The 25,576-nt window shown below is 39.6% G+C and overlaps 1 protein-coding gene across 2 annotated transcripts in view; it reads right to left on the bottom strand.

The window, feature by feature from the left end:
• The window catches only part of CSMD1 (CUB and Sushi multiple domains 1), a 2,858,343-nt gene that overhangs the window by 1,095,178 nt on the left and 1,737,589 nt on the right, over positions 1–25,576 (bottom strand). For both annotated transcript variants that reach the window (XM_077290057.1, XM_077290056.1), the window contains exon 9: positions 5,103–5,227. In XM_077290057.1, coding sequence (XP_077146172.1) covers positions 5,103–5,227 — 125 coding nt within the window. The remainder of the gene's footprint in view (positions 1–5,102; positions 5,228–25,576) is intronic.

Here is a 25,576-nt window from a genome sequence, read left to right as displayed (position 1 = left end):
TACAATATTGTTCCCAGCCGAAATCCTCCTCTTCCGTTGCCTCACTCTATCACCTATCATCAGAATTTCTCCCAGTCATCCTCCACAGACTTTCTAAATAACCACCACTGCAGTTATTGCACTTGTACTATGGACATATTATTTGAAGAGCAGGAAATTATGGTTGGATGCTGTAGAGGAGGATTGCAGTTAGGAGCAGATATTTCTTTATAACAGAGGGACATCATCTCATAATGTATCTGTTGATTTAGCATAGACAGGAAATTATTGTTCTCTGAGCTTTAAACGGACTGTAGAGAGAAGTAAGGAGCTATCATATGTAACTAGATATAGGACAAATTTAGAATTTCACTGTTTACGCAGATTTTCCCCATAAATTCAACTAGCAGACAAGTTATTTTTAATTAGTTTTAATTATTACATTTAATGTCCCTTTTATATTTTGGTGGTCTCTCCAGTTTCCAGAGCATAAAAAATGAAAGATGTAAAAAATAGAATACTTATACTCTCCACTCAACTCATCAGTGGCGTGACAGTGACATAGAGGATGGCCAGCAAACAGGTTATAAGAGGCAACCCGAGAGGTGAGTATGTTTATTTTTTTCACCTTTTTGCCTGCCCTTTACTTCTCAGTAAGATGGCACCCGCATCTGACTTCTATTTTAATGAATTCACACTAAGCGAATTACAAAAAAATCTGTATTCTTCACAATATGGAATTTTGATAAATTTTAGTAGAATTCCATTCCACTCAAATAGATTCTCTCATCTCTACATGTGACAGCTTAGGAATAAGGATGAATGGACTCATGGAAGTTCATGTTCTGATACCTAATCAAACTTTATGTCTAAAGTTCTGTCCTGTACCAGAACTTTATCTGAACTTAAACATGAACTGAATCTCATGGAAACATATGGGGACTCAAACTTCAAAGCTGGAAAATTATCTCTCTCCTCTCAAACTTCCCCCAGAACTCCAAACATTAAAATAGAGTTCAAGAAGAAGTCCGTTTTCGGAGTTCAGCATCAAACACTAAGTGTCCAGTACGAAACCCCAAACTTTAAAGATAGGGTTCGCTCAGAAACAAGCAGGAATCATAGAAGTAAGTAAATTAAGAAGTTACTTATGTCTGCCAAACTTTACTGATTCAGTATTCAAAATTTTTGAACAGGCCCTTTAACTTTGTCTTTCTTACATAAATATGATTCTTTATATCTCACAGGTTTACAATTTTTCAATAATGAGTATGTCCATAAAATTAGTTTAACTATTGTCTTTCTTGAATAAGCAAACTAAAAAAAAATATGAAGGCTTAACCGATTAGCATATGTAGAAATAAATATAGTTAACATTGTGGTCTCATTATTTCACATGGTTATAAAATGTTGCTAATTAACAGAAGCTTCTTTGACCTGTGAAAAAAATGAAGTAACACTTTCCAATTAGGAAAATATTTATAAACCCAAAACAAAAAGATATTTATTATTATTCTGAGTTTGTATTTCTTTTCATACAAATTGTTCTGCAGGAGTATAAAACAATTGAAGTTAAGAAATCTAATTATATTTTGATCCTTTGGCACAGATGTTTTAGGTTATTTGTAATACTGACAAAATGCACCTGTTAATGCCCTCCATAAAAGTAGTTTACTTATTGATCATCTTTTAAAATCTTTATCCTGTTTGTAATTATAGTTTTTGACAACTACTCTGTTTCACCTACTAGTTGTTCTTTATGTCTGCATATACAGTTGAAACCAGAAGTTTACATACACTATATAAAAAGACACATATGCATATTTTTCTCAATATCTATCATGACATCAGAAAAAACTTTTCCCATTTTAGGTCAATTAAGATTACCATAATTATTAATATTTGCCAAATGCCAGAATAAAGAGAGAGAGATTGTTTTAAGGCATTTTCATTACTTACTGTAAAGTCAAAAGTTTACATACACTAAGATTACTATGCCTTTAAACAATTCTGGACTGCCCACATGATGATGTCGTATTTGGAAGCTTATGGTTTTGGCAACATCTGAGTTAGAGACACACTTGTGGATGTATTTTAATGCACGCCTTAAACACACTGCATCTTTGTATAGCATCATGGGAAAGGGTAAAGAAATCAGCCAAGATATCAGGATGAGATTTGTGGACTTGCATAAGTCTGGCTCATCCTTGGGTACAATTTCAGGATACTTGAAGGTGCCTCGTTCATCTGTTCAAACAATTATATGCAAGTAAAAACAAGATAGGAATGTTCAGCCATCATACCGTATCATAGCATTAAAATTTTTATAAGTGGTTGGATATAATCCTTGGAGATCTCAGTGTTATAAACAGTGATGATTAAAATGTTTTGAACTTTTGACTTTCAGGCTCCTTATCTCACCATTCTAAATTTAATTTTTATTTTTTTACTTTAAAATCTCCTCACCTTGGCATGCTAGGCTTGACATCTCACTCTCCTCAAGGAGAAATGTTACCTCTTGTATCCCGGTCAGACGCCTCTCATCAAGCCAAACCAGATTCTACACTTTGCACTAACTAGGGACAGAACACTGAAACACAGTGTCTGCACATTGATATTCTGGATTGGCTTTTATCCTAAGTCATGTGGCAAGGCTCGTCAAAGGGTTGATACTGACTTTTAGGATTGCTACTTCCAATAGGTTGAATCCTTCTAGACATGCTCTATATTAGAATAAAGCATGTCTTGACTGAAATCTGATCCCAAGTATTTTCTATATGGTACCAAAGTTGGTGTATACTAGTTGACTCACTTGAGTTTGTGTGCAATTTTTTCTTCAACTCTATCCACAAGTGTTCAATTGGGTTGAGGTCTAGTGATTATGGGAGACAATCAGTCAACTCTACTTCATTGTTATTGAACCAATTCTTCTCCAATTTTGATGTATGCCTCAGGTTTTTGTCCTGCTGTAAAACTATGTTGTGCATTTCATACCCATAGTACTCGAGTGTACGAAGTTACTCATCTTGTAGGATACTCATATACAGCTCAGCATTGAGACCACCATCGATCCTGGTCAAGTATTCAATGCCTTTGGCTGTGAAACAACCCCAAATCATCAAGCTTCCTCTACAGAACTTCAATTTTTCAATCTTTTAACTGCTTTTTGCCTTGTTTGTTCCTAGTCTACTGACTATCATCTCATTACTCAGTTTACCCATTTCCAGTCTTCTACTGTCCACTGTTCATACTTTTTTTGCAGTCACGACACAACACTTATTATGACTATATTGAAGTTGAGGCTTCATCACTTTTTTGAGCCACCATTCTAGACTTGTGCAGTGTGCGTTGTATGGTGTTTGCATGGACATCTGTGATCTCACTATTACTAAGCATACAAGCCACCTCCACTGCCATGTTTGTCGCACCAGAACTGATAGATCTTGTGATGACCCAATTTATTGATTCCAATATTTTGCTTGGATGTCCACCTCTTAGCTTTAGAATGGATAAATGGACTTCCTTTCGTATTATTCCAACTGTCATGGCACTCGCATGTTGCAGTTGTCAATTTAAATAATCTACATAATTAATAGTGATGAGTGAATATACTCACTACTCGAAATTTCCTGAGCATGCTCAGGGGTCATCCGAGTTCTTTTAGTGCTCGGAGATTTAGTTTTTCTTGCTGCAGCTGGATGATTTACATCTGTTAGCCAGCATAAGTACATGTGGGGGTAGCCTACCAACCAGGCAACCCCCACATGTACTTATGCTGGCTAACAGATTTAAATCATTCAGCTGCGGCAAGAAAAACTAAATCTCCGAGCACTAAAAAATACTCAGAGGACCCCCGAGCATGCTCAAGAAATCTCGAGTAACGAGTATATTTGCTCATCACTAATAACTAATCATATCCTAAATAGTTGCATGTCAAATTTATGTATGAGATAGGCAAAATAATTGCCTATACAATGATGGTAGTCTCACATTTGAAGCAGTAGTAGATGGTGAGGTATGGATCCTGAAAGAAAAAAGCTTAAAACATTGTAACTCTTTGGCTCATGACTATATATTTTTTTAAGGTAATTGGAGGCTTTGTTGTATTTCAATGTACCACAAATTGAATTTTTGGGATAAAAATGTCGAAGCTGACAAATTTGAATTTAAAATGATTTTCTTATATCAAAACTTCAGTGTGCAAAGGAATTTATGCAGTTTTCTTTCAATTGTCATCATACCGATTTGGTCAGGAAAGCTAAAGATGGATGAGAAATTATAATTCAATTTTTCATTCGCAAAATATCTGTGTATTACTACATGGAGTTTAATGTGGAGCATCAACTTTTCCTTTGGAATTAAAAATGAAGCTGTAATAAAGTTCAAGTGTATTGGATGAGCTCAGTCTATTTAACCTTATAACCTTCTTAACCTTCAAAGAGATTGTTTATTTACTGCATAATTTCCACATACTATTTGAATTAATACTATGTTCTGCCCTTTACTTTGCTCTCAAATCTTGTCGCACTACTTGTTACTATAGGAACAGCTAAATTTCGGTTTGAAGGTGCTCACCTTTCCTTCTTGCTGCTAGCAAAGTGATGCTATTGCAATCCTTGTGGGAATCATTTTGAAGTAATGGGGGTTTAAAAATATCAATAGCGGCAAGGTTTACATTTTAACAGGGCTAATGCAGACTGTTTTTAGCCACTCATACACAATATTATGCAGCAAGCTCCAAAGTTAGGAAAACAGATATAGTGAAGCATTTTATCACTCTATGAACTGAGATATTGAAATACTTTCAGGGGATCTGGTAATTTCTAAATGATTCTATCTAAACTAAATTTATGAAAGGCACAATTCAAGTCATTGCTGTATTATGTGACACTAGCAGTCACATATTCCTATGCAATTTTGCTTTTCTATGGTTTCAATGTCCTTTTTTTATTTCAACGAAACAGAAAAAGCATTCTTAAGGCATGCTGAATAACTATATTCAAGTCATAATGCATATAGCAGCTGTTGCATGAATTTCAGACAGTTTTCTTTTTCCTTTCTTTGGATAATATGCACACTATAATTTTCAACTATTTAAATGTGTACCTGCTTTCCCGCTCTCTTACCTCGGCAGATTGGTCTGTGATCACTCCAAGCAGCCAGTGTGTCAGTCACTCTTTGACAAGTTATACTCTTCGAGCCTTGTAACACATAATTATCATCACAGGAAAATTGGACATTGGCGCCCACTCTAGAAATAGCCAGCGAGAAATATAAAAAATATAGTATAAGAGAAACAGTGATTTGAAAAACAGATGCCCACAATAAAAAAAATGCAATTTATCATTGTAAGAAGCAAGCATAAACAATAACAATCACTTCTCAATATCCTTATTTTTATAGTTTTAATTATACTATTTTTTCATGAATGTGCAATCTGTGACCCAACTAGCTTTGTACATAAAGTAAAACATTTACTGCTTTATAAATCTTTTTGCATGAGCTAAATATAGATGGATGCGTATGCAGGATAGATATTGCCTCTTTGTTACTATTTACTAACTACAGTTAATGGTGGTGGTCAAAAGATGAGTGGATCAGGCAAAATTTTAATTCACATGTTTGAGCATATTTCTGTCAGGGACCGCATGACTAACCTATCCAAGTCCAGGCATAAGTCCTGTACTGTGCAGAATAGTACTGGTTGACAGCACCCATAGACACAGAATGGCATGGTTACAGGCGTGCAGGACCTGCGGCACATGATTGCAGGAGGAGGCCAGCCACCGGAGCTCCTGGAGCAATCAGTGGAGAACTGAGGGTACAACCAGGGGGTGAATGGCTGGGGAGCCGACAAGCATATAAACAGAAGAGTAACTGGGTACAAGCTGGTGTCAGGAAACCGAGTGGGTAATATAACAGCAGAGGGAACAACTGAAAGGGAAGTCAAGAACCAAGCCAGGGTCAGAAAACCAGATAATCCACAGACAGAACCTAATTAACAGGCAAGTGCGACATGGGGACAGGCTGGGTCAAAATGGGACGTAAACTCACAAGGCAGGCACAAGGCACAAGCACACAAGTGTACAGGGGTCACTTAAGTCAGCCGAGGGCAGAAGTATAACTGACAAGTATGCAATCCTCCTGCGGTTATAAAAAGCCCTCCTCTGTCCAAAGGGAGGCCACCAGCATTAACCCCCGAGGCTCCTGCTCAAATCCTACCATAGAATCATGACAATTTCCTTGGAAATTTGATTAGTGGGAAATTTTATTAGTGGAGCAGTTATTCTCAGACAATTTATTGACCTAATTATGCTCTGAGGTATGTGATATCCTGACATTGTGAGACGTTGTATGCTGCAGAGGCGCCCGGGAGGGCAGGCTGAGGAAGCCAAACATAAAAACGAAGACCAGCTGCCATAGAGGATTTAACTATATGTTGGACCAAAGCAGTGTTAAATCATTTGATAATTTCTAACATGTTAGAATTTATTTTTTGTATTCGTTTTGACCAGGCTATTTTTAGAGGTATGGCTGTTGTTTGCGGTAGCTTTTTTATTTTCATGTTAAGCTCATGAGATATTAATCTTAAGTAAAAATATTAGACATGAGCAAATCAATTCAATGTGAATTGAATTAATGTAAAATTTTTGAAAACCCAGCAAATGTGAGCAAATTTCTATTAGTTTCATACAAATCCTCAAACAAATGCCTGTTGCCATTTTACACAAAGCATAAGATTGCACCAGCATCATAAAGCTTACATGACCTCAGGCTCGAGAATGTGGTCTTCCTAATAATGCCTTGCAACAATAACATCACATGGTAAAAGATAGCCAATCAGGAGGGATTATCATAGCTTGTTTAAAAGTGGAGGCAATGAATGCAGCATCCATTTTTGAGTGAATTTGGCAAGTGAGATTACATAAGAGCTTACAGTTTAGTAATAGAGAAAGGGAGAGAAAGAAACAAAACAGTGAATAAATCTACAGACAGTGTGAAAACACAAACGTAAAAACAGTTATCATTAGTGTTGAGCATTCCGATGCTGCAAGTATCGGGTATCGGCCGATACTTGCTGTATCGGAATTTCCGATACCGAGATCCGATATTTTTGTAATATCGGATATCGGTATCAAAACAACATTAATGTAAAAAGGTGTAAAAGAAAGAATTAAAATAAAAAAAATCGCTATACTCACCTCTCCGACGCAGCCGGGACCTCAGCGAAGGAACCGGCAGCGTTGTTTGTTTAAAATTCGCGCTTTTACTTGCTTACGTGAATTCCCGGCTTCTGATTGGTCAGGGCGGCCATGTTGCCGGGACGCGGACCAATCACAGCAAGCCGTGACGAAATTACGTCACGGCTTGCTGTGATTGGTCCGCGTCCCGGCAACATGGCCGCCATTAACCAATCACAAGCCGTGACGTCACGGGAGGCTGGACACGCGCTTATTTTGAAAAGCGCGCGTGTCCAGCCTCCCGTGACGTCACGGCTTGTGATTGGTCACGGCGCCATATTGCCGGGATGCGGACCAATCACAGCAAGCCGTGACGAAATTACGTCACGGCTTGCTGTGATTGGTCCGCGTCCCAGGAACATGGCCGCCATTAACCAATCACAAGCCGTGACGTCACGGGAGGCTGGACACGCGCTTATTTTGAAAAGCGCGCGTGTCCAGCCTCCCGTGACGTCACGGCTTGTGATTGGTCACGGCGCCATATTGCCGGGATGCGGACCAATCACAGCAAGCCGTGACGAAATTACGTCACGGCTTGCTGTGATTGGTCCGCGTCCCAGGAACATGGCCGCCATTAACCAATCACAAGCCGTGACGTCACGGGAGGCTGGACACGCGCTTATTTTGAAAAGCGCGCGTGTCCAGCCTCCCGTGACGTCACGGCTTGTGATTGGTCACGGCGCCATATTGCCGGGATGCGGACCAATCACAGCAAGCCGTGACGAAATTACGTCACGGCTTGCTGTGATTGGTCCGCGTCCCAGGAACATGGCCGCCATTAACCAATCACAAGCCGTGACGTCACGGGAGGCTGGACACGCGCTTATTTTGAAAAGCGCGCGTGTCCAGCCTCCCGTGACGTCACGGCTTGTGATTGGTCACGGCGCCATATTGCCGGGATGCGGACCAATCACAGCAAGCCGTGACGAAATTACGTCACGGCTTGCTGTGATTGGTCCGCGTCCCAGGAACATGGCCGCCATTAACCAATCACAAGCCGTGACGTCACGGGAGGCTGGACACGCGCTTATTTTGAAAAGCGCGCGTGTCCAGCCTCCCGTGACGTCACGGCTTGTGATTGGTCACGGCGCCATATTGCCGGGACGCGGACCAATCACAGCAAGCCGTGACGTAATTTCGTCACGGCTTGCTGTGATTGGTCCGAGTCCCGGCAACATGGCCGCCCTGACCAATCAGAAGCCGGGAATTCACGTAAGCAAGTAAAAGCGCGAATTTTAAAGAAACAACGCTGCCGCTTACAATCGCCGAGGTCCCGGCTGCGTCGGACAGGTGAGTATAGCGATATTTTTTATTTTAATTCTTTATTTTACACATTTATATGGTTCCCAGGGCCTGAAGGAGAGTTTCCTCTCCTTCAGACCCTGGGAACCATCAGGAATACCGTCCGATACCTGAGTCCCATTGACTTGTATTGGTATCGGGTATCGGTATCGGATTGGATCCGATATTTTGCCGGTATCGGCCGATACTTTCCGATACCGATACTTTCAAGTATCGGACGGTATCGCTCAACACTAGTTATCATCCTTTCACTAATAGCCAAATGTTGACATTCTATTGACGTTTTTAAAACTTTGCATAAAAGAGCTGTTTAATATATCCCTAAGAAACTTTAAAGTATTATATATGTCTTTTCTGTGCATTTAAATGCTTTGCAGTATTTGCAATTCACATCAAATTGATTAGCTGTGATTTAAATTTCAGAAAAATTCGACAAAACTTTCAAAATTGAATTTGTCTCATCTCTGAAATATGTCATATGACAAGCTATTCTTCATTTTGCTCTACTCTACATGAAAAAAATGTATAATTTGAATAACAGTTAACTGTTGACTCGTAGATTAAAGTGACATATTCCGATGCAGCAAACGATTCTAAGGAACAGTTATATCTAGTGTCTTCATATAAAATTATTTATCTGTGTCGTGGACATACAACTGCTTTTCAACACTACACAGAATATTATTTTCCTAATACGTAATTTAAACTGGGTAAGAAAAATATATTTTTATATTCATAAACATTGAACTATAATATCAGCTTTAAAATCTAAAAAATACAAATCATCATAGAGAAAATTAGCTTGCATGGCATTCATTTCAGGAAGGAGCTACACATCAGTCTTAGAAGCCCGCCTTAGCAATACCAAATTTATTAAGAAGAGGACAACTCCATATACCTTTGGTGCATATTGTTTGGTCAGTGCACCACTAACTAGATCTCTGTAGCAAATTGGGGAAAATCTGTTGGACTCATGTAGTAGACAATGCCCACATTTTAGAAAAATGACCAATCGGCACAAAATATTTTTGTATAACAAGTAACAATTTGTGACAGGTTAAAGAGTAATACATAGTTTGTTATTAATTTAATTTTATTTTCATTACATGTCTTGCAGATTGATGGGATACAGATCTTGAGACTACTACGGCAGAGGAGCTGAGCTTCAAGAAAAGCCTAGAGAGCAGTAAACTAACTCATATACTTTCTATTGAGCCCTAACATAGCTCTGTGCACTTGATGGTGCAGGAGTTCAGAACTTTTATGTCCTGTTTAATACATTTTCCTCATAACATTTATAAATAGTAAGAAGTGTTAACTTTGTAATTTTTTTACTAGCATATTTCCCATAAAATGAATTTGTAGCAAATTGCCTTTCACTTCTTTGTTACCTAAGTTGTATTTTGAAAGGTGTACTCTCAAGTTCTCTCATGAGCAGCTCACAGTAATGTAGACGAAAGAAGAAATGGGGATTTCCAGCACATCCATCCAGTTTGAGTAAAATAACCAAAATTTATTAGAACATTTTAAAAAACAATATTAAAAAGAAAGAGAGAAAAACTCTCTTTGCCTGACGCGTTTCTGGCGCACCACGGCGCCCTTAGTCATAGGAACTAATATGACATGAATACACAGGTTTATATATGACAGGGAACCAATCACAGACATAGCAATTAAATTTCATTGGAAAAAGCTGCAGCTAAATTCACATAACAAAACTTTACCTTATTTATCAAATGTCTTAGAAATACACTAATATCTGTTCTAAATTACCAAAAAATTCATTAGTTGTTCAATATAAGTAAAAAAGATCATTTTTGTAATTCATACCATGTGGATATTTGGTGTCTAAAGTTAGAATCCAAAAGGCTTCCCGCAGAGCTAATCGCTTCCTCCAATCTCCACCTCTAGGTGACTGACTAACCCTTTCAATGCCAAAAAAGGAAAAATCTGACAGATCTCCCTGGTGCACGGAGATAAAACTTTACCTTATTTATCAAATGTCTTAGAAATACACTAATATCTGTTCTAAATTACCAAAAAATTCATTAGTTGTTCAATATAAGTAAAAAAGATCATTTTTGTAATTCATACCATGTGGATATTTGGTGTCTAAAGTTAGAATCCAAAAGGCTTCCCGCAGAGCTAATCGCTTCCTCCAATCTCCACCTCTAGGTGACTGACTAACCCTTTCAATGCCAAAAAAGGAAAAATCTGACAGATCTCCCTGGTGCACGGAGATAAAACTTTACCTTATTTATCAAATGTCTTAGAAATACACTAATATCTGTTCTAAATTACCAAAAAATTCATTAGTTGTTCAATATAAGTAAAAAAGATCATTTTTGTAATTCATACCATGTGGATATTTGGTGTCTAAAGTTAGAATCCAAAAGGCTTCCCGCAGAGCTAATTGCTTCCTCCAATCTCCACCTCTAGGTGACTGACTAACCCTTTCAATGCCAAAAAAGGAAAAATCTGACAGATCTCCCTGGTGCACGGAGATAAAACTTTACCTTATTTATCAAATGTCTTAGAAATACACTAATATCTGTTCTAAATTACCAAAAATTTCATTAGTTGTTCAATATATGTAAAAAAGATCATTTTTGTAATTCATACCATGTGGATATTTGGTGTCTAAAGTTAGAATCCAAAAGGCTTCCCGCAGAGCCAATTGCTTCCTCCAATCTCCACCTCTAGGTGACTGACTAACCCTTTCAATACCAAAAAAGGAAAAATCTGACAGATCTCCCTGGTGCACGGAGATAAAATGTTTTGTGGCCCCAGAATAACCTGGATTTCTATTCCTTACATTGGCTATATGTTCCGAAATTCTTTTTTTGATTTTCCTAGTGGTATAACCTATATAACAAATATTACAGGCTTTGCATTTTATACAGTATATAACATGATCAGAATCACAGTTGATAAATGATTTTATATTATAAGTAACATTGTGATTTGAAGAAAAAGAAGTTCTCTTATTGTCTGCAAATTGGCAGACATTACATCTATTGCCAGAACATTTAAAGAAACCCTTCACTGATAGCCATGATGTGGGAGTTTTTTTCGGGTGCACCATACTGGGAGATAAAATATTCCCCAGTGTGCAACCTCTTTTGGCCACTACCCTGCAACCATTTTGGAGAATTGTGCACAAAGAACTATCTTGATTGACTACAGGAAGATATTTCAGAATAATCTGTCTGATTTTGTTGTATTGACTGCTGTAAGCAGTAGAAAATGTAATGTGCGCTTCAGAAGCAGCATTTACTTTTTTGTTTTCAGAATGTAACAAATTGGTACGTGGAATTTTGGAAACCTGTCTGAATGCATGTTTTATATTAGATTGTTTGTACCCTCTGTCCAGCAGTCTATCAGAAATGATGCGACTTTCTTTATGAAACTTTTCATCGCTAGAGCAAATTCTTCTCGCTCTAGTAAGTTCCCCCCTAGGAATGGCGTGAATGGTGTGGCGAGGGTGTGAGCTCGAGGACATCAGGATCGTGTTACCAGAGTTGTCTTTTCTATAGAGTGAGGTGTTAACCCTTTGTGTTGTGTTACTGCCTGTAAGGAGAACATCCAAAAATGAGACTTCATCTGAAGGAATGCCACTGGTGAAACGTAGATTACACTGATTGTCATTGAGATAGGACATAAAATCAGGAAATTTTGTCACCTCCCCCTGCCAAATTAACAAAATATCATCCACAAATCTCCCATACCAATTAAGGCATGGGAGAAATGGATTATCATCCGTAAATATATAAATTTCTTCCCACCATGCCATAAATAAAATTGCTAAAGATGGAGAGAACTTAGACCCCATAGGAGCACCCATGGTTTGAATATAGTAGTTATTTTGGAACATGAAAAAATTGTGTTTTAGTAGATAATGTAAGGACGCAAGAATAAACCATTTCAATGAATCTGAGTAACTGCTATACTTATTTAGATGATATTCAATTGCTGTCATAGCCAAAGAGTGGGGAATACACGAATATAAGTTTGTGACATCACAAGTCACAAAAGAATAATTGTGACACCACTGGAAGGTTTTTTTTTTTTTTTTTTTTTTTTTTTTTCTTATATATTTGTCTGATTATACGGATGATATTATACAATACTACTATTTATTCCGTTGCAAAATTTCTGATGTTTGGGAAAAGCAGCAACTAGCACACAAGTGTGGTTTTATTCATACACACTGTGCAGTTTTCTATACAATCATGGACTCCCGCATGGCTAAATTAGCTTCAGTGTTTGATAACACAGATGGTATTTCTGCACCACCTAGTGAACTGAAAGATCTCTATTCGAAACTGGAGAAGTTTTCTCAGCAAGAAATACGCACCTGGTGGGACCATAATACTCTCAAAAAATACGTTGAAAAAGAAATGATTCCCAGGGGTTTGCGTATGAAAAAATCTCCTACTTATATTTTTTCTGACAAGTTTCTTTCTGAGTGGAATATGATTCTTTCACAATGTTCGTTAAAGCTTATGAGTTTGATTATATCATATGAAGAAATAAAACTTCACCAACTCAAGATGGACATTGACAATACTAACAAAGAACTTTCTAAATATACAGACCAGCCTGATTTTGATATGCTTTCTAAAAAAATGACTGATCATTTGAAGACAATGGAGGATTCCATTATAAAAATGAAAAAATCCAAATTTAATAGAGACTCTTTTGACTACAAAAATGATAAAGTGTACTCATGGAAAAAACGGACTGATCACACACCCAAGCCTATACTTAGAAACCAACCTCAGTGGCATCAATGTGAATATGCACGTAGAAAATCTGTGTCTTTTTCTTCATCGGAATATAATCCATCGGAGTGTGAAACAGATGTGTCCTTCTCCAGTGCGGATGCCAGACATGCTCACAACACTGCTATGTCAAAAAACGCCGGAGGAGGAGGGGGGGCAGGAGAGCCCGCAAGAGACGAATGGAGAAGATATCCCAGGAGGGAAAGAAAACGCAGATATCAGTATTGAACCAGCATCTGGACAGTGTCATAGTTCTGACTCCGACCATTTTATCTTCTACACAAATTGAGGTATTGGCCAAGGGTCTGAACTTCGTTCCATCTGGCAACTTCAACTTATTTGAGACTATCAAAGATGTCAATAAATTTACTCGTCTTCTTACGATTAAAAGACATTTTTTTTCAGAAAATCTAAATGACTTTAATCCTGGCAGCAAAAAATCATATTGCACTAAAGAAAATAATGCGTCTCTTTCATTTATGGAACAATGTATGCTACTTACTTTAACCTCCCTCCAAGAGGAAAATTTTGATGAGGACAAAATACAGGACAAAGATGTGCAGGTGCTTTCATCTAATCCGGCATATTATCCCCTCCAATCAAGAGTTCCTGCTCTAGACTTGTTTCAGACCTTAGTAGAACAGGATTTGAAAAAACTACATGCTGAAACACGAAATGCTAACCATCGAAGCAATTTGAGTAAAATTCAATCCCAGGCTGTGAGAGATTTACAACATAATCATGATCTGACAATTCGCCAGTCGGACAAAGGGGGTTGTATAGTAGTTATAGATACTGCTTTGTACTGTAAATTGATAACATCTATTATACAGGACACCAGTACATACACTTCTATAAAATCTGACCCCACATTGTCTTTCAAATATGATATGACTGATATACTGAATAATGCACAGAGATTGGGGGTCATTGATAACAAAATTTATAAATGGCTGCTTCCGGAACATCCAATCATTCCAATTTTTCATGGGCTCCCAAAAACACATAAAAATGTTTTCCCTCCACCTTTACGACCTATAATCTCTGGGATGGGTTCCCTAAATGAGAATCTCAGTCATTTGATTGATGAATATCTTCAGCCTTTAATCCCAAGAATTCCAGGGTATCTCAAAGACACCTCATCAGTTTTGAAGGTTTTTGATACCTTCCAGTGGTGTCACAATTATTCTTTTGTGACTTGTGATGTCACAAACTTATATTCGTGTATTCCCCACTCTTTGGCTATGACAGCAATTGAATATCATCTAAATAAGTATAGCAGTTACTCAGATTCATTGAAATGGTTTATTCTTGCGTCCTTACATTATCTACTAAAACACAATTTTTTCATGTTCCAAAATAACTACTATATTCAAACCATGGGTGCTCCTATGGGGTCTAAGTTCTCTCCATCTTTAGCAATTTTATTTATGGCATGGTGGGAAGAAATTTATATATTTACGGATGATAATCCATTTCTCCCATGCCTTAATTGGTATGGGAGATTTGTGGATGATATTTTGTTAATTTGGCAGGGGGAGGTGACAAAATTTCCTGATTTTATGTCCTATCTCAATGACAATCAGTGTAATCTACGTTTCACCAGTGGCATTCCTTCAGATGAAGTCTCATTTTTGGATGTTCTCCTTACAGGCAGTAACACAACACAAAGGGTTAACACCTCACTCTATAGAAAAGACAACTCTGGTAACACGATCCTGATGTCCTCGAGCTCACACCCTCGCCACACCATTCACGCCATTCCTAGGGGGGAACTTACTAGAGCGAGAAGAATTTGCTCTAGCGATGAAAAGTTTCATAAAGAAAGTCGCATCATTTCTGATAGACTGCTGGACAGAGGGTACAAACAATCTAATATAAAACATGCATTCAGACAGGTTTCCAAAATTCCACGTACCAATTTGTTACATTCTGAAAACAAAAAAGTAAATGCTGCTTCTGAAGCGCACATTACATTTTCTACTGCTTACAGCAGTCAATACAACAAAATCAGACAGATTATTCTGAAATATCTTCCTGTAGTCAATCAAGATAGTTCTTTGTGCACAATTCTCCAAAATGGTTGCAGGGTAGTGGCCAAAAGAGGTTGCACACTGGGGAATATTTTATCTCCCAGTATGGTGCACCCGAAAAAAACTCCCACATCATGGCTATCAGTGAAGGGTTTCTTTAAATGTTCTGGCAATAGATGTAATGTCTGCCAATTTGCAGACAATAAGAGAACTTCTTTTTCTTCAAATCACAATGTTACTTATAATATAAAATCATTTATCAACTGTGATTCTGATCATGTTATATACTGTATAAAATGCAAAGCCTGTAATATTTGTTATATAGGTTATACCACTAGGAAAATCAAAAAAAGAATTTCGGAACATATAGCCAATGTAAGGAATAGAAATCCAGGTTATTCTGGGGCCACAAAACATTTTATCTCCGTGCACCAGGGAGATCTGTCAGATTTTTCCTTTTTTGGTATTGAAAGGGTTAGTCAGTCACCTAGAGGTGGAGATTGGAGGAAGCAATTGGCTCTGCGGGAAGCCTTTTGGATTCTAACTTTAGACACCAAATATCCACATGGTATGAATTACAAAAATGATCTTTTTTACATATATTGAACAACTAATGAAATTTTTGGTAATTTAGAACAGATATTAGTGTATTTCTAAGACATTTGATAAATAAGGTAAAGTTTTATCTCCGTGCACCAGGGAGATCTGTCAGATTTTTCCTTTTTTGGCATTGAAAGGGTTAGTCAGTCACCTAGAGGTGGAGATTGGAGGAAGCAATTAGCTCTGCGGGAAGCCTTTTGGATTCTAACTTTAGACACCAAATATCCACATGGTATGAATTACAAAAATGATCTTTTTTACTTATATTGAACAACTAATGAATTTTTTGGTAATTTAGAACAGATATTAGTGTATTTCTAAGACATTTGATAAATAAGGTAAAGTTTTATCTCCGTGCACCAGGGAGATCTGTCAGATTTTTCCTTTTTTGGCATTGAAAGGGTTAGTCAGTCACCTAGAGGTGGAGATTGGAGGAAGCGATTAGCTCTGCGGGAAGCCTTTTGGATTCTAACTTTAGACACCAAATATCCACATGGTATGAATTACAAAAATGATCTTTTTTACTTATATTGAACAACTAATGAATTTTTTGGTAATTTAGAACAGATATTAGTGTATTTCTAAGACATTTGATAAATAAGGTAAAGTTTTATCTCCGTGCACCAGGGAGATCTGTCAGATTTTTCCTTTTTTGGCATTGAAAGGGTTAGTCAGTCACCTAGAGGTGGAGATTGGAGGAAGCGATTAGCTCTGCGGGAAGCCTTTTGGATTCTAACTTTAGACACCAAATATCCACATGGTATGAATTACAAAAATGATCTTTTTTACTTATATTGAACAACTAATGAATTTTTTGGTAATTTAGAACAGATATTAGTGTATTTCTAAGACATTTGATAAATAAGGTAAAGTTTTGTTATGTGAATTTAGCTGCAGCTTTTTCCAATGAAATTTAATTGCTATGTCTGTGATTGGTTCCCTGTCATATATAAACCTGTGTATTCATGTCATATTAGTTCCTATGACTAAGGGCGCCGTGGTGCGCCAGAAACGCGTCAGGCAAAGAGAGTTTTTCTCTCTTTCTTTTTAATATTGTTTTTTAAAATGTTCTAATAAATTTTGGTTATTTTACTCAAACTGGATGGATGTGCTGGAAATCCCCATTTCTTCTTTCGTCTACATCAGCTGTTAATCACCAGCCAGGTACGGCACCCACCGGTTACATTCATTTGCAACGGTTCTTAGATGCATGTCTCGGCGTGTCAAGCTTCAACCCTTCCTCTTCCCCCCTCCTCCCCTTTCTGAATTGGTCACAGTAATGTAGTCTCCTTACAGCCTCCTTACTTTCTGGTATCCAGTAGGGTGGGATCTCTTTGAGTGACAGCTCTGGTGAGCAGAATTGTTCAATTAGGTGAACTACACTGGTTCTGCTGTGACATATTCAACTATCAGAGGTTTATTCTGAAGTCTACTTATAGATTTAACAGGGCATTTGAACAAGCACACAGCTAAGAGTAGTCAGTGAAAGCCGAGAGATCAGTGATTAGGATACCTGCTCTGAAAGCTGGTGATTTTGCAAAATTTATAACAATAGCTCCACAGAAACTGAGAGGGAGGGGAGGGAGGGGAGCAGCTAAGGCTAGTTTCACACTAGTGTTCAACAGGGCTGCCGAGTTCCTCCATGATGCCCCGCCCACTGTCACGCCTCTTCATCAAGCTCCGCCTATGGCTGCATGCGGCGTGCATACCCTATCTTTATCATTGGGTACGCAGGCCATGCCGATGTATGCGGATGCTGCCCCTTGCGTCGTTTTGACAGTGCAACAACTGCTCGAAATTGCAACTCATTGCGTTCGGCGCAGGTCGGCGTACTGTCAAAACGATGCATGCGGCGGCATCCGCATACATCGGTATGGCCTGCGTACTCAATGTTAAAGATAGGGTACAGATGCTGCATGCAGCCGTAGGCGGAGCTGAATGAAGAGGCACGGCAGTGGGTGGGGCTTCACGGAGGAAGTCCGCAGCCCTGCTGAATGCTAGTGTGAAACTAGCCTAACTGCTGTATAGAAAGGCTGGAGAGAGGTGGTTGGTATGAAACACTTAGGAGTGTAATAAGAGTAGCCAGTGTGCTCGGCAGTCTAGAAGCTTTGTGCACTCCTCCCCAGCCCATAATGTATCACATAACATGTCATGTTATTACTTCATACATCATGTGATAGTTAAGGTGATTAACACACATGTGCTGTGGTGCACATCTGCAGAGAGCGACAGAAGCTTGTGCAGCGTGCCATGCACATTCTCTTCCCTTGTACAACACTATACAAATCTTAGCACTATATATAATAGAGCAGGGGTGAGAAATTAATTTTCCTGAGGGGCCACATGAGAGACCATGACTGTTGCGGAATGCCAAACCAATAGGCTGAAATCAATTCTGCTCAATATTAATATTAACATAATAATTATTCACTGACGAGCAAAAGGGTAGCAGTGTTTTGAACTTTTGACTTTCAGACTCCATATCTCACTACCCACTACTATTTTGAATGTGAGGATACCATCATTTTATAGACAATCATCTTGGCTATCTCATCCATAAATTTGACTTGCAACTATTTAGCGTATTATTTGCTGTGCAGAATTTTTGTCATGTCACTGCATTGTTATTGTTTTGCTACTGATGGTGGAAAAATCTATTTCTTGTATATACTACAATTTACAACCTGTTCTTACATTTCCTAATAGCTTAGTGTGTTATTAGGTTGATTCCCAAATGAAAGCTCACTGTTTTGAATCGAGAAGCAGCATTGAAGATTTCCTAAGAAAAGAGAAACAGCATCATCCAGCTCATCGATAGCAATCTCTTGGTCAATAAAATTGTGAAACTGTGTCATGTGAGAGCCATGAGAGTGCAAGAAGATAAAATAAATCCATCCATTCATAAGTGAAGAGGTGGACATCTGTCCAGGCAAAGTATCTGAGTCAACAAATCAGTTCATCACACAGTCTATCAGTTCTGCTGAGACAAACACAGCAGTGAAGGTTGCTCATATGCTTCATAACAGTGAGATCACAGACATTCCTGCAAGCACCAACGCACTTTACACAAGTCTGGAATGGTGACATGGAAAAAGTTGAAGAAGCCTCAACTTCAAATTTCCCATAAGAAGTGTTGGCTCGAGTTTGCAAAAAAGCACAGAAAGAAGACTGTAGAAGACTGGAAATGGGTGCTTTGGAGCAATGAGGCAAAAGTTAATAGAAAAGGCCCTGAGTGCAAATGGGTCTGGAAGAAACAAGACAAAAATGGGCTAATGGATCGAGAAAATTAAGAAGCTAATGATATGGCCTTGTTTCACAGCCAAAGGCATTGGATACTTGACACAGATTGATGGTGGACTCTATGCTATGCTATTTGTGAGGAACATACAAGATGACTTACTTTGCACATTCGAGTATAATGCATAAGGAAAGGATGACACAGCGTGTCAGCAAGACAACAATTTGAAACATGCTTCGAGTTTGTCAAATATATGGTTCAATAACAATGATGTAGACATGCTGGATGGACCTCCGCAGTCCCCACAACTCACATAGCCTGTCTGAATATACTATGAGCCTCACATAGCTTTCTATATGTAGTATGAGCCTTCACATAACCTTTCTATATACAGGACACATAGCATACTTACAATTAATATAAAATCAACAACAACACATACTCACCTCGCTCCTGTTCCTCTGTTGCTCTGCTCCGGTCCCCGGGGATCTATTTCTTCTTGTTGACATTGCATACATTCTAGAACCAGCACAAAGATGTAATAGAGTCATCACATTACACTAAGGGAAATTTGACGATGTGCCCACAGAGATTCAGGTCTCAAATGGCAGCTCAGATTGCCCTTATTATAATCCGACTATGGTAACACCCATCCCCTGGATGGTATTTAATGCACACTCTTGTCCAGGACCTGTACAGGCAACAGTGAAAGATAAAAACTGTAATTGCAGAAGAAGATAGCAAATAAAACAATGTTTACTTGCCTATTATATGATGTTTAACAAAATAAAGTAATTTAATAACTTGAGAATAGGGATGAGCAAAGCTGAAGGGTAAAAGTTCAGGGTTCATACTGGACACAAGGTGCAGAACCCCGAACATGTACTTCTCCCAAAAGCATGTGTTACTGTTCAGGTACACCAGCTGAATAAACCTGGGCATGGCTTGGGTGGCCTGCACCTCTCTTGACCTGATATGTTTTAATGCAGGATTACGGATTCGTTTTTTATTGATATTTCCATGGTACCATGGGACAATGATCTTGCAAATCACTTCAGAATTTAAGCACACACTAGCGGACACCGGAAGCTAGCAACAGAGGATACTTGTTGCTCTGGCACCCTTCCTATGACGGAGGTGCTAGAAATAGTAATCACTAACATGCCAATGGTCAGAAGTACTTTTGAAAAATGTGCACTGTCTCTTTAAGAGAGCGGGAACCTGCTGACCGCGCACCAGGAAGCAGGGAAAAGAGAGGAAGCAGAAACTGCAGTAAGATGGCATAGAGCCGGCACAGAGCGGGAGTCCCGATGGGGACCCCGCAAAGGTATGGGACCGGCACCAGGTGTAACAGTATATCCCTCTTTATGCCCCCTCTTTTTCAAGCCTGCATAGAATCTTTTCAGTAGTAGAGGGGCCTGGATGTTCTCTTTAGGCTCCTCTCCTCAGGACCAAAGTCTCTCCAATCCATCAGAAAATAGGTCTTACCCCTTACTTTCTTAGTGGCCAAGATATTTTCTACCTCAAAGACATCCTCCTCACTGACGGGATCAGGAGTGGAACTTGGGTCCTTAAAGAAGGAGCTCCAAACTACTGGTTTGAGGAGGGAAACATAGGAGTTAGGCACGCATAAAGAAGCAGGCAATTTCAATTTGTACAAGACCGCGTTGATTTGCTTCAAGACTTCAAAAGGACCAATGACGCAGGGACCCAATTTGTAAGAGGGCACTTTCAGACAGATATACCTCAAGGAGAGTCACACCTTATCTCCGGGCCAAAAAATGGGAGCATCCAGGCATCTTTTGTCCGCATGCCTCTTCATACATTTCTCCAAGGCAACCTTGGTGTTGCTCCACACTTTCGAGAATTGGTATGTAAAGGTGTCAACTGCAGGAACGCCCGAAGACCAAAAAATGGGAGGAGGGATCCTGGGTTGGAGTCCAAACACAATCTGAAAGAGAGATCTTATTGAAGATTCACTTACTTGATTATTATATGAGAATTCTGCCCAAGGCAGCAACTTTACCCAGTCATCATGATGCACATTGACAAAGTGACACAGCAATCCGGTCAAGATTTGATTGGTCCTCTCCACTTGCCCATTGGATTGAGGATGGTATGCAGAAGAAAAGTCCATTTCCACTTTCATTAATTTACAAACTGCTCTTCAGAGCTTGGAGGTGAACTGGACACGCCTGTCGGACACAATGTGCAGAGGAAACCCATGAAGATGAAAGATGTGCTGTATGAAATGGACAGCAAGCTCCGGAGCAGACAGAAGACCAGGTAGCGGAATGAAGTGAGCCATCTTCAAGAAGCGATCCACCACAATGCAGACATCAGAAAAGCTGGAAGAGATGGGAAGATCTGAAATGAAGTCCATCGCGATATGCTGCCAGGGAGCTGAATGAATAGAAAGAGGTAACAGCGGCCCAGATGGCAGATGTTTAGCAGTCTGGTTGTGGGCACAGGACAGGCTACGACATACTCCTGGATATCTTTGCCTATGGTGGGCCACCAGTATTAACGGAAGTTGAGTTGCAGAGTCTCTCTAGGACCGGCGTGGCTGGCCAACTTGGCAGAGTGACCCCACCGAAGGACATGACTCTGGTCTGAAGTGGGCATGAGAGTCTTTCTGGGGGAAGCTGAGCAAGATTAACTGAGGCTATGGTCACTAACCTAGATGGCTTGAGGATGTGTTGTGGTTCCTCCTCAGAATCAGGAGGCAGGAACGCTCTAGACAGTGCATCGGCTTTAACATTGTCATCAGCAGGACAAAAATGAAGGAAAAAATTTAATTGGGCAAAAAACAAGGCCACCGGGCCTGATGGAGATTCAGCCTCTGTGCAGATTGGAGATAAGTGAGGTTTTTATGATCAGTGAAGATGACAACCTGATGGACTGCTCCCTCAAGGAGGTTTCGCCACTCTTGCAGGGCCAACTTAATTGCCAACAATTCCCGATCTGTAAGCTCCAGCTCAGAGCATAAACTGACATTCCTCTTCCCTGCATATGAGATGTTGATCTAATGCCTTGCTATGCAAAAGTATTATTAGATTAGTATTAGTATTGAATCAGCAATCTTTCAGTGGAAAAATTATGTCCCATACTGGAACAGGGTAAAAAAAATTTAAAAAAAGGATTGAAATATTGTAAAAATATAGTAAAAAAATCACAAAATAAATAAAGAAAAATATTAATCCAATCGACATTTATTTACGTAAAAACTAAAATAAACGAGAAAATTACACATATTTAGTATTGCTATATCTGGAACAACCCAACCTATAAAATTGTCCCACCAGTTATCCTTTTCAGTGAACACTGTAAAAAAAAAAATAAAAAGCAAGGCAAAAAACTATGTCAAATAAATAGTGAAATAAAAGGGATAAAAAAGAATGTAAGTAAAAATGGTATCTCTGAAAACGTCATCTTGCTTGGGAGAAATTAATCTTTCTGTGACCTCTTGACGGTGGCAGCCCCACAGTACTCAATTTTCATCTGCCACTATTTTTCCTTGTGTGCCATCCCTGCATTACATAGGCATGTGTTACACAGTATCAGCTGTGCTCTGGCCACTGCAGTCCCAAGTAATGTCCACCTATCCACAGACATGTGGAAAAATTCTTGTGCACATGGATGCAACATTTCCCTGAAGGCACACTGGGTTAACCTGGTGGAGTCTGGGACAGAGTCAGACTCTGGAACATCACACATCTTACCCACACCAAAAATAGAGTGCCCAACTTCCATCAGGGTTTCAGTCTCTTCGTATTCCAGTTCCTGTCTCTCTCCTCCTACTCATCCTCAGCTGAACCAGCCTCCCTATCACTCCCCAACTGGGAAGTCTGCAGCACTGCCTTGGCGAAGCAGCAGCACACTCTGCCGAAGCTCATCTGCTTAGGTGATAAAGCTCACAATGCAGCCGCGCTATTGGATGAAATAAAAGAACAGACCAATCAGTGGCTCTCCCCACAGAACCTCCAACCAGGTCTGGTTGTGTGCGATAATAGGCGTAACTTGGTGGCGGCTTTAAAGCTCAAGAAGCTGGTACACATTCCATGCATGGCCCACTTGCTGAACTTGATTGTACAATGGTTTTTAAAAACATAACCTGATTTTCTGGACCTACTTGCCAAGGTACGCCATGTCAGCAAACATTTCCAAATGTCATCTCACATCTCTTGCCGGTCTAGCTTCGCTGCAGCAGCACTTTAATTTGCCTCATCACCAACTGATTTGTGACTTGCCCACAATCTGAAATTCGACCTTTCATATATTGGCAAGGCTTACGAAGCAGCAGAGGGCAGTGTCTGAATTCTCAATGCCCGTCAGAGTAACACTTAACCCCCACACATAACAACTGCTGAGTGGGTGTGGATCGCTGACACATGTAAGGTTCTTCAAAACTTTAAGTAGTGCACCAAGATGTGATTGCTGATGATGCTATTATCAGCATAATCATCCCACTGTTCTGTCTATTAGAATGTTTGCTGAAGTATGTCGAAGAGGAAGCATTGAATGGATCAAGATTTTACAGTGACTGATACCACACAGCCCAGCCTCACACAATATTCTTAAGCTACATTGAGTGATGACGAGGAACAGGAGGAGGAGGATGAGGAGGAATTGGAGTTTTTGGTCTGCGCCACAGAGGGGGACTCTCAATCCCAGCTTCATGCCTGTCCAGCATGGATGGCCTGAAGAGAAGGAGGAAGAGGAGGAGGAGGCTAGGAAGAGGAGGAAGATATGTGTCATGAGGAGAGGATGGTTAGTGTTCTTCCTGGTAAGGACACTGAACGTTTGACTCTTTGTAGTCTGCCACACATGGCAGAGTTCATGTTCAGATGCCTTTCCCAAGACCCTCACGTGAAACACATTTTGTACACCATGATATACTGACTGTGCACCTTTCTTGGCCCACGTATAAGGAGAAGTTTCCTTCTCTCATGTAGGAGGCAGACATGCCATTTTCAGTGCATGCATGCCAGAGGGCCATTGTGTAAGTCTTGCTTAAAAGATTACAGTCAGACAACACTGCCGGAAGAGATGCTGGCTCTTTTCATCAACAAGGATTACAGGGGAGGGTCATGCATACCAGGTGCAACTCAGAGGGTGGGAAAGTCCACCAATTGGGCCATTTTCATTAAACCTGAAAAACCAAGCACGGTCACAGGAGTGCTGAAATTAAGCCAGGACAAAAAAATTGATGTAAACCACAACGCGTTTCAAGGGTACACCGTCTTTAACAGGTGGAAGTTTCATTTGTTCCTTCTCGAAGGTGCACGGCTTGAGCTGCGTTGAATCCTCCTTTCCCTTTTCAATGCCCTTGCTGTCCTCACAGCACTCCTAAGAGACCGCTATTTTCCTGACTTATATTTTCACGAAACCGTCACATTGGCAAGGGCTATCTGTGGGTATACATATACATTTTTATTTACGTTGATCATTTTTATGCAGTATTGTTCTTAATGCAATCTTAGTGTTCCCTTTATTTTTTTAAGCAGTGTATATATTTATGTATACACTGCTCAAAAAAAGAAAGGGAACACTGAGATACAATATCCTAGATATCTCTGAATGAAATATTCTGGTTGCAAAGCTTTATTCATTATATAGTGGAATGTGTTGAGAACAATACTGCATAAAAATGATCAATGTAAATAAAAATGTATATCCCATGGAGGTCTGGATTTGGAAAGATACTCAAAATGAAAGTGGGAGATAAAATTACAGACTGATCCAACTTCAGTAGAAATGACTCATGACAGGGAAATGATGCTCAGTAGTGTGTGGCTTCCACGTGCCCATATGACCTCCCCACAACACCTGGAATTCTCCTGGTGAGGCAATGGATATTCTCCTAAGGGATATCCTTCCAGACTTGGAGCAAAGCATCAGTCAGCCCCTGGATAGTCTGTGGTGCAATGTGGAATTTGTGGATGGAACGAGACATGAGGTCCTGATCTGCTCGATTGGATTCAGGTCTGGGGAACGGCCAGGCTAGTCCATAGCATGAATGCCTTCATCATGCAGGAACTGCTAACACATTTCAGCCACATGATGGCTAGCTTTGTTATGCATCAGAAGAAACCCAGGGCTCACTACACCTGCATATGGTCTCACAATGGGTCTGAGGATCTCATTCCAGTACGTAATGGCAGTCAGGGTACATCTGGCGAGCATATGTATGGCTCTCTGAAGAAATGCCTCACACCATCATTACTGAACCACTGCCAAATCGGTCATGCTGGAGGATGTTACAGGCAGCAGAAAATTCTCCACGACATCTGACTCTGTCACATTTGCTTAGTGTGAGCCTGCTCTCATCCTTGAAGAGCAGCGGGCGCCTATGTCAAATTGCTCTAGCAAATGCCAATTGCCCTGCATGGATCTGGGCTT

Source organism: Ranitomeya variabilis, chromosome 2 (genome assembly GCF_051348905.1).
Source record: "Ranitomeya variabilis isolate aRanVar5 chromosome 2, aRanVar5.hap1, whole genome shotgun sequence".
NCBI lineage: Eukaryota > Metazoa > Chordata > Amphibia > Anura > Dendrobatidae > Ranitomeya > Ranitomeya variabilis.
Note: the sequence above shows the minus strand (reverse complement) of the source record. Positions and strands in the feature narration are given on the sequence as shown.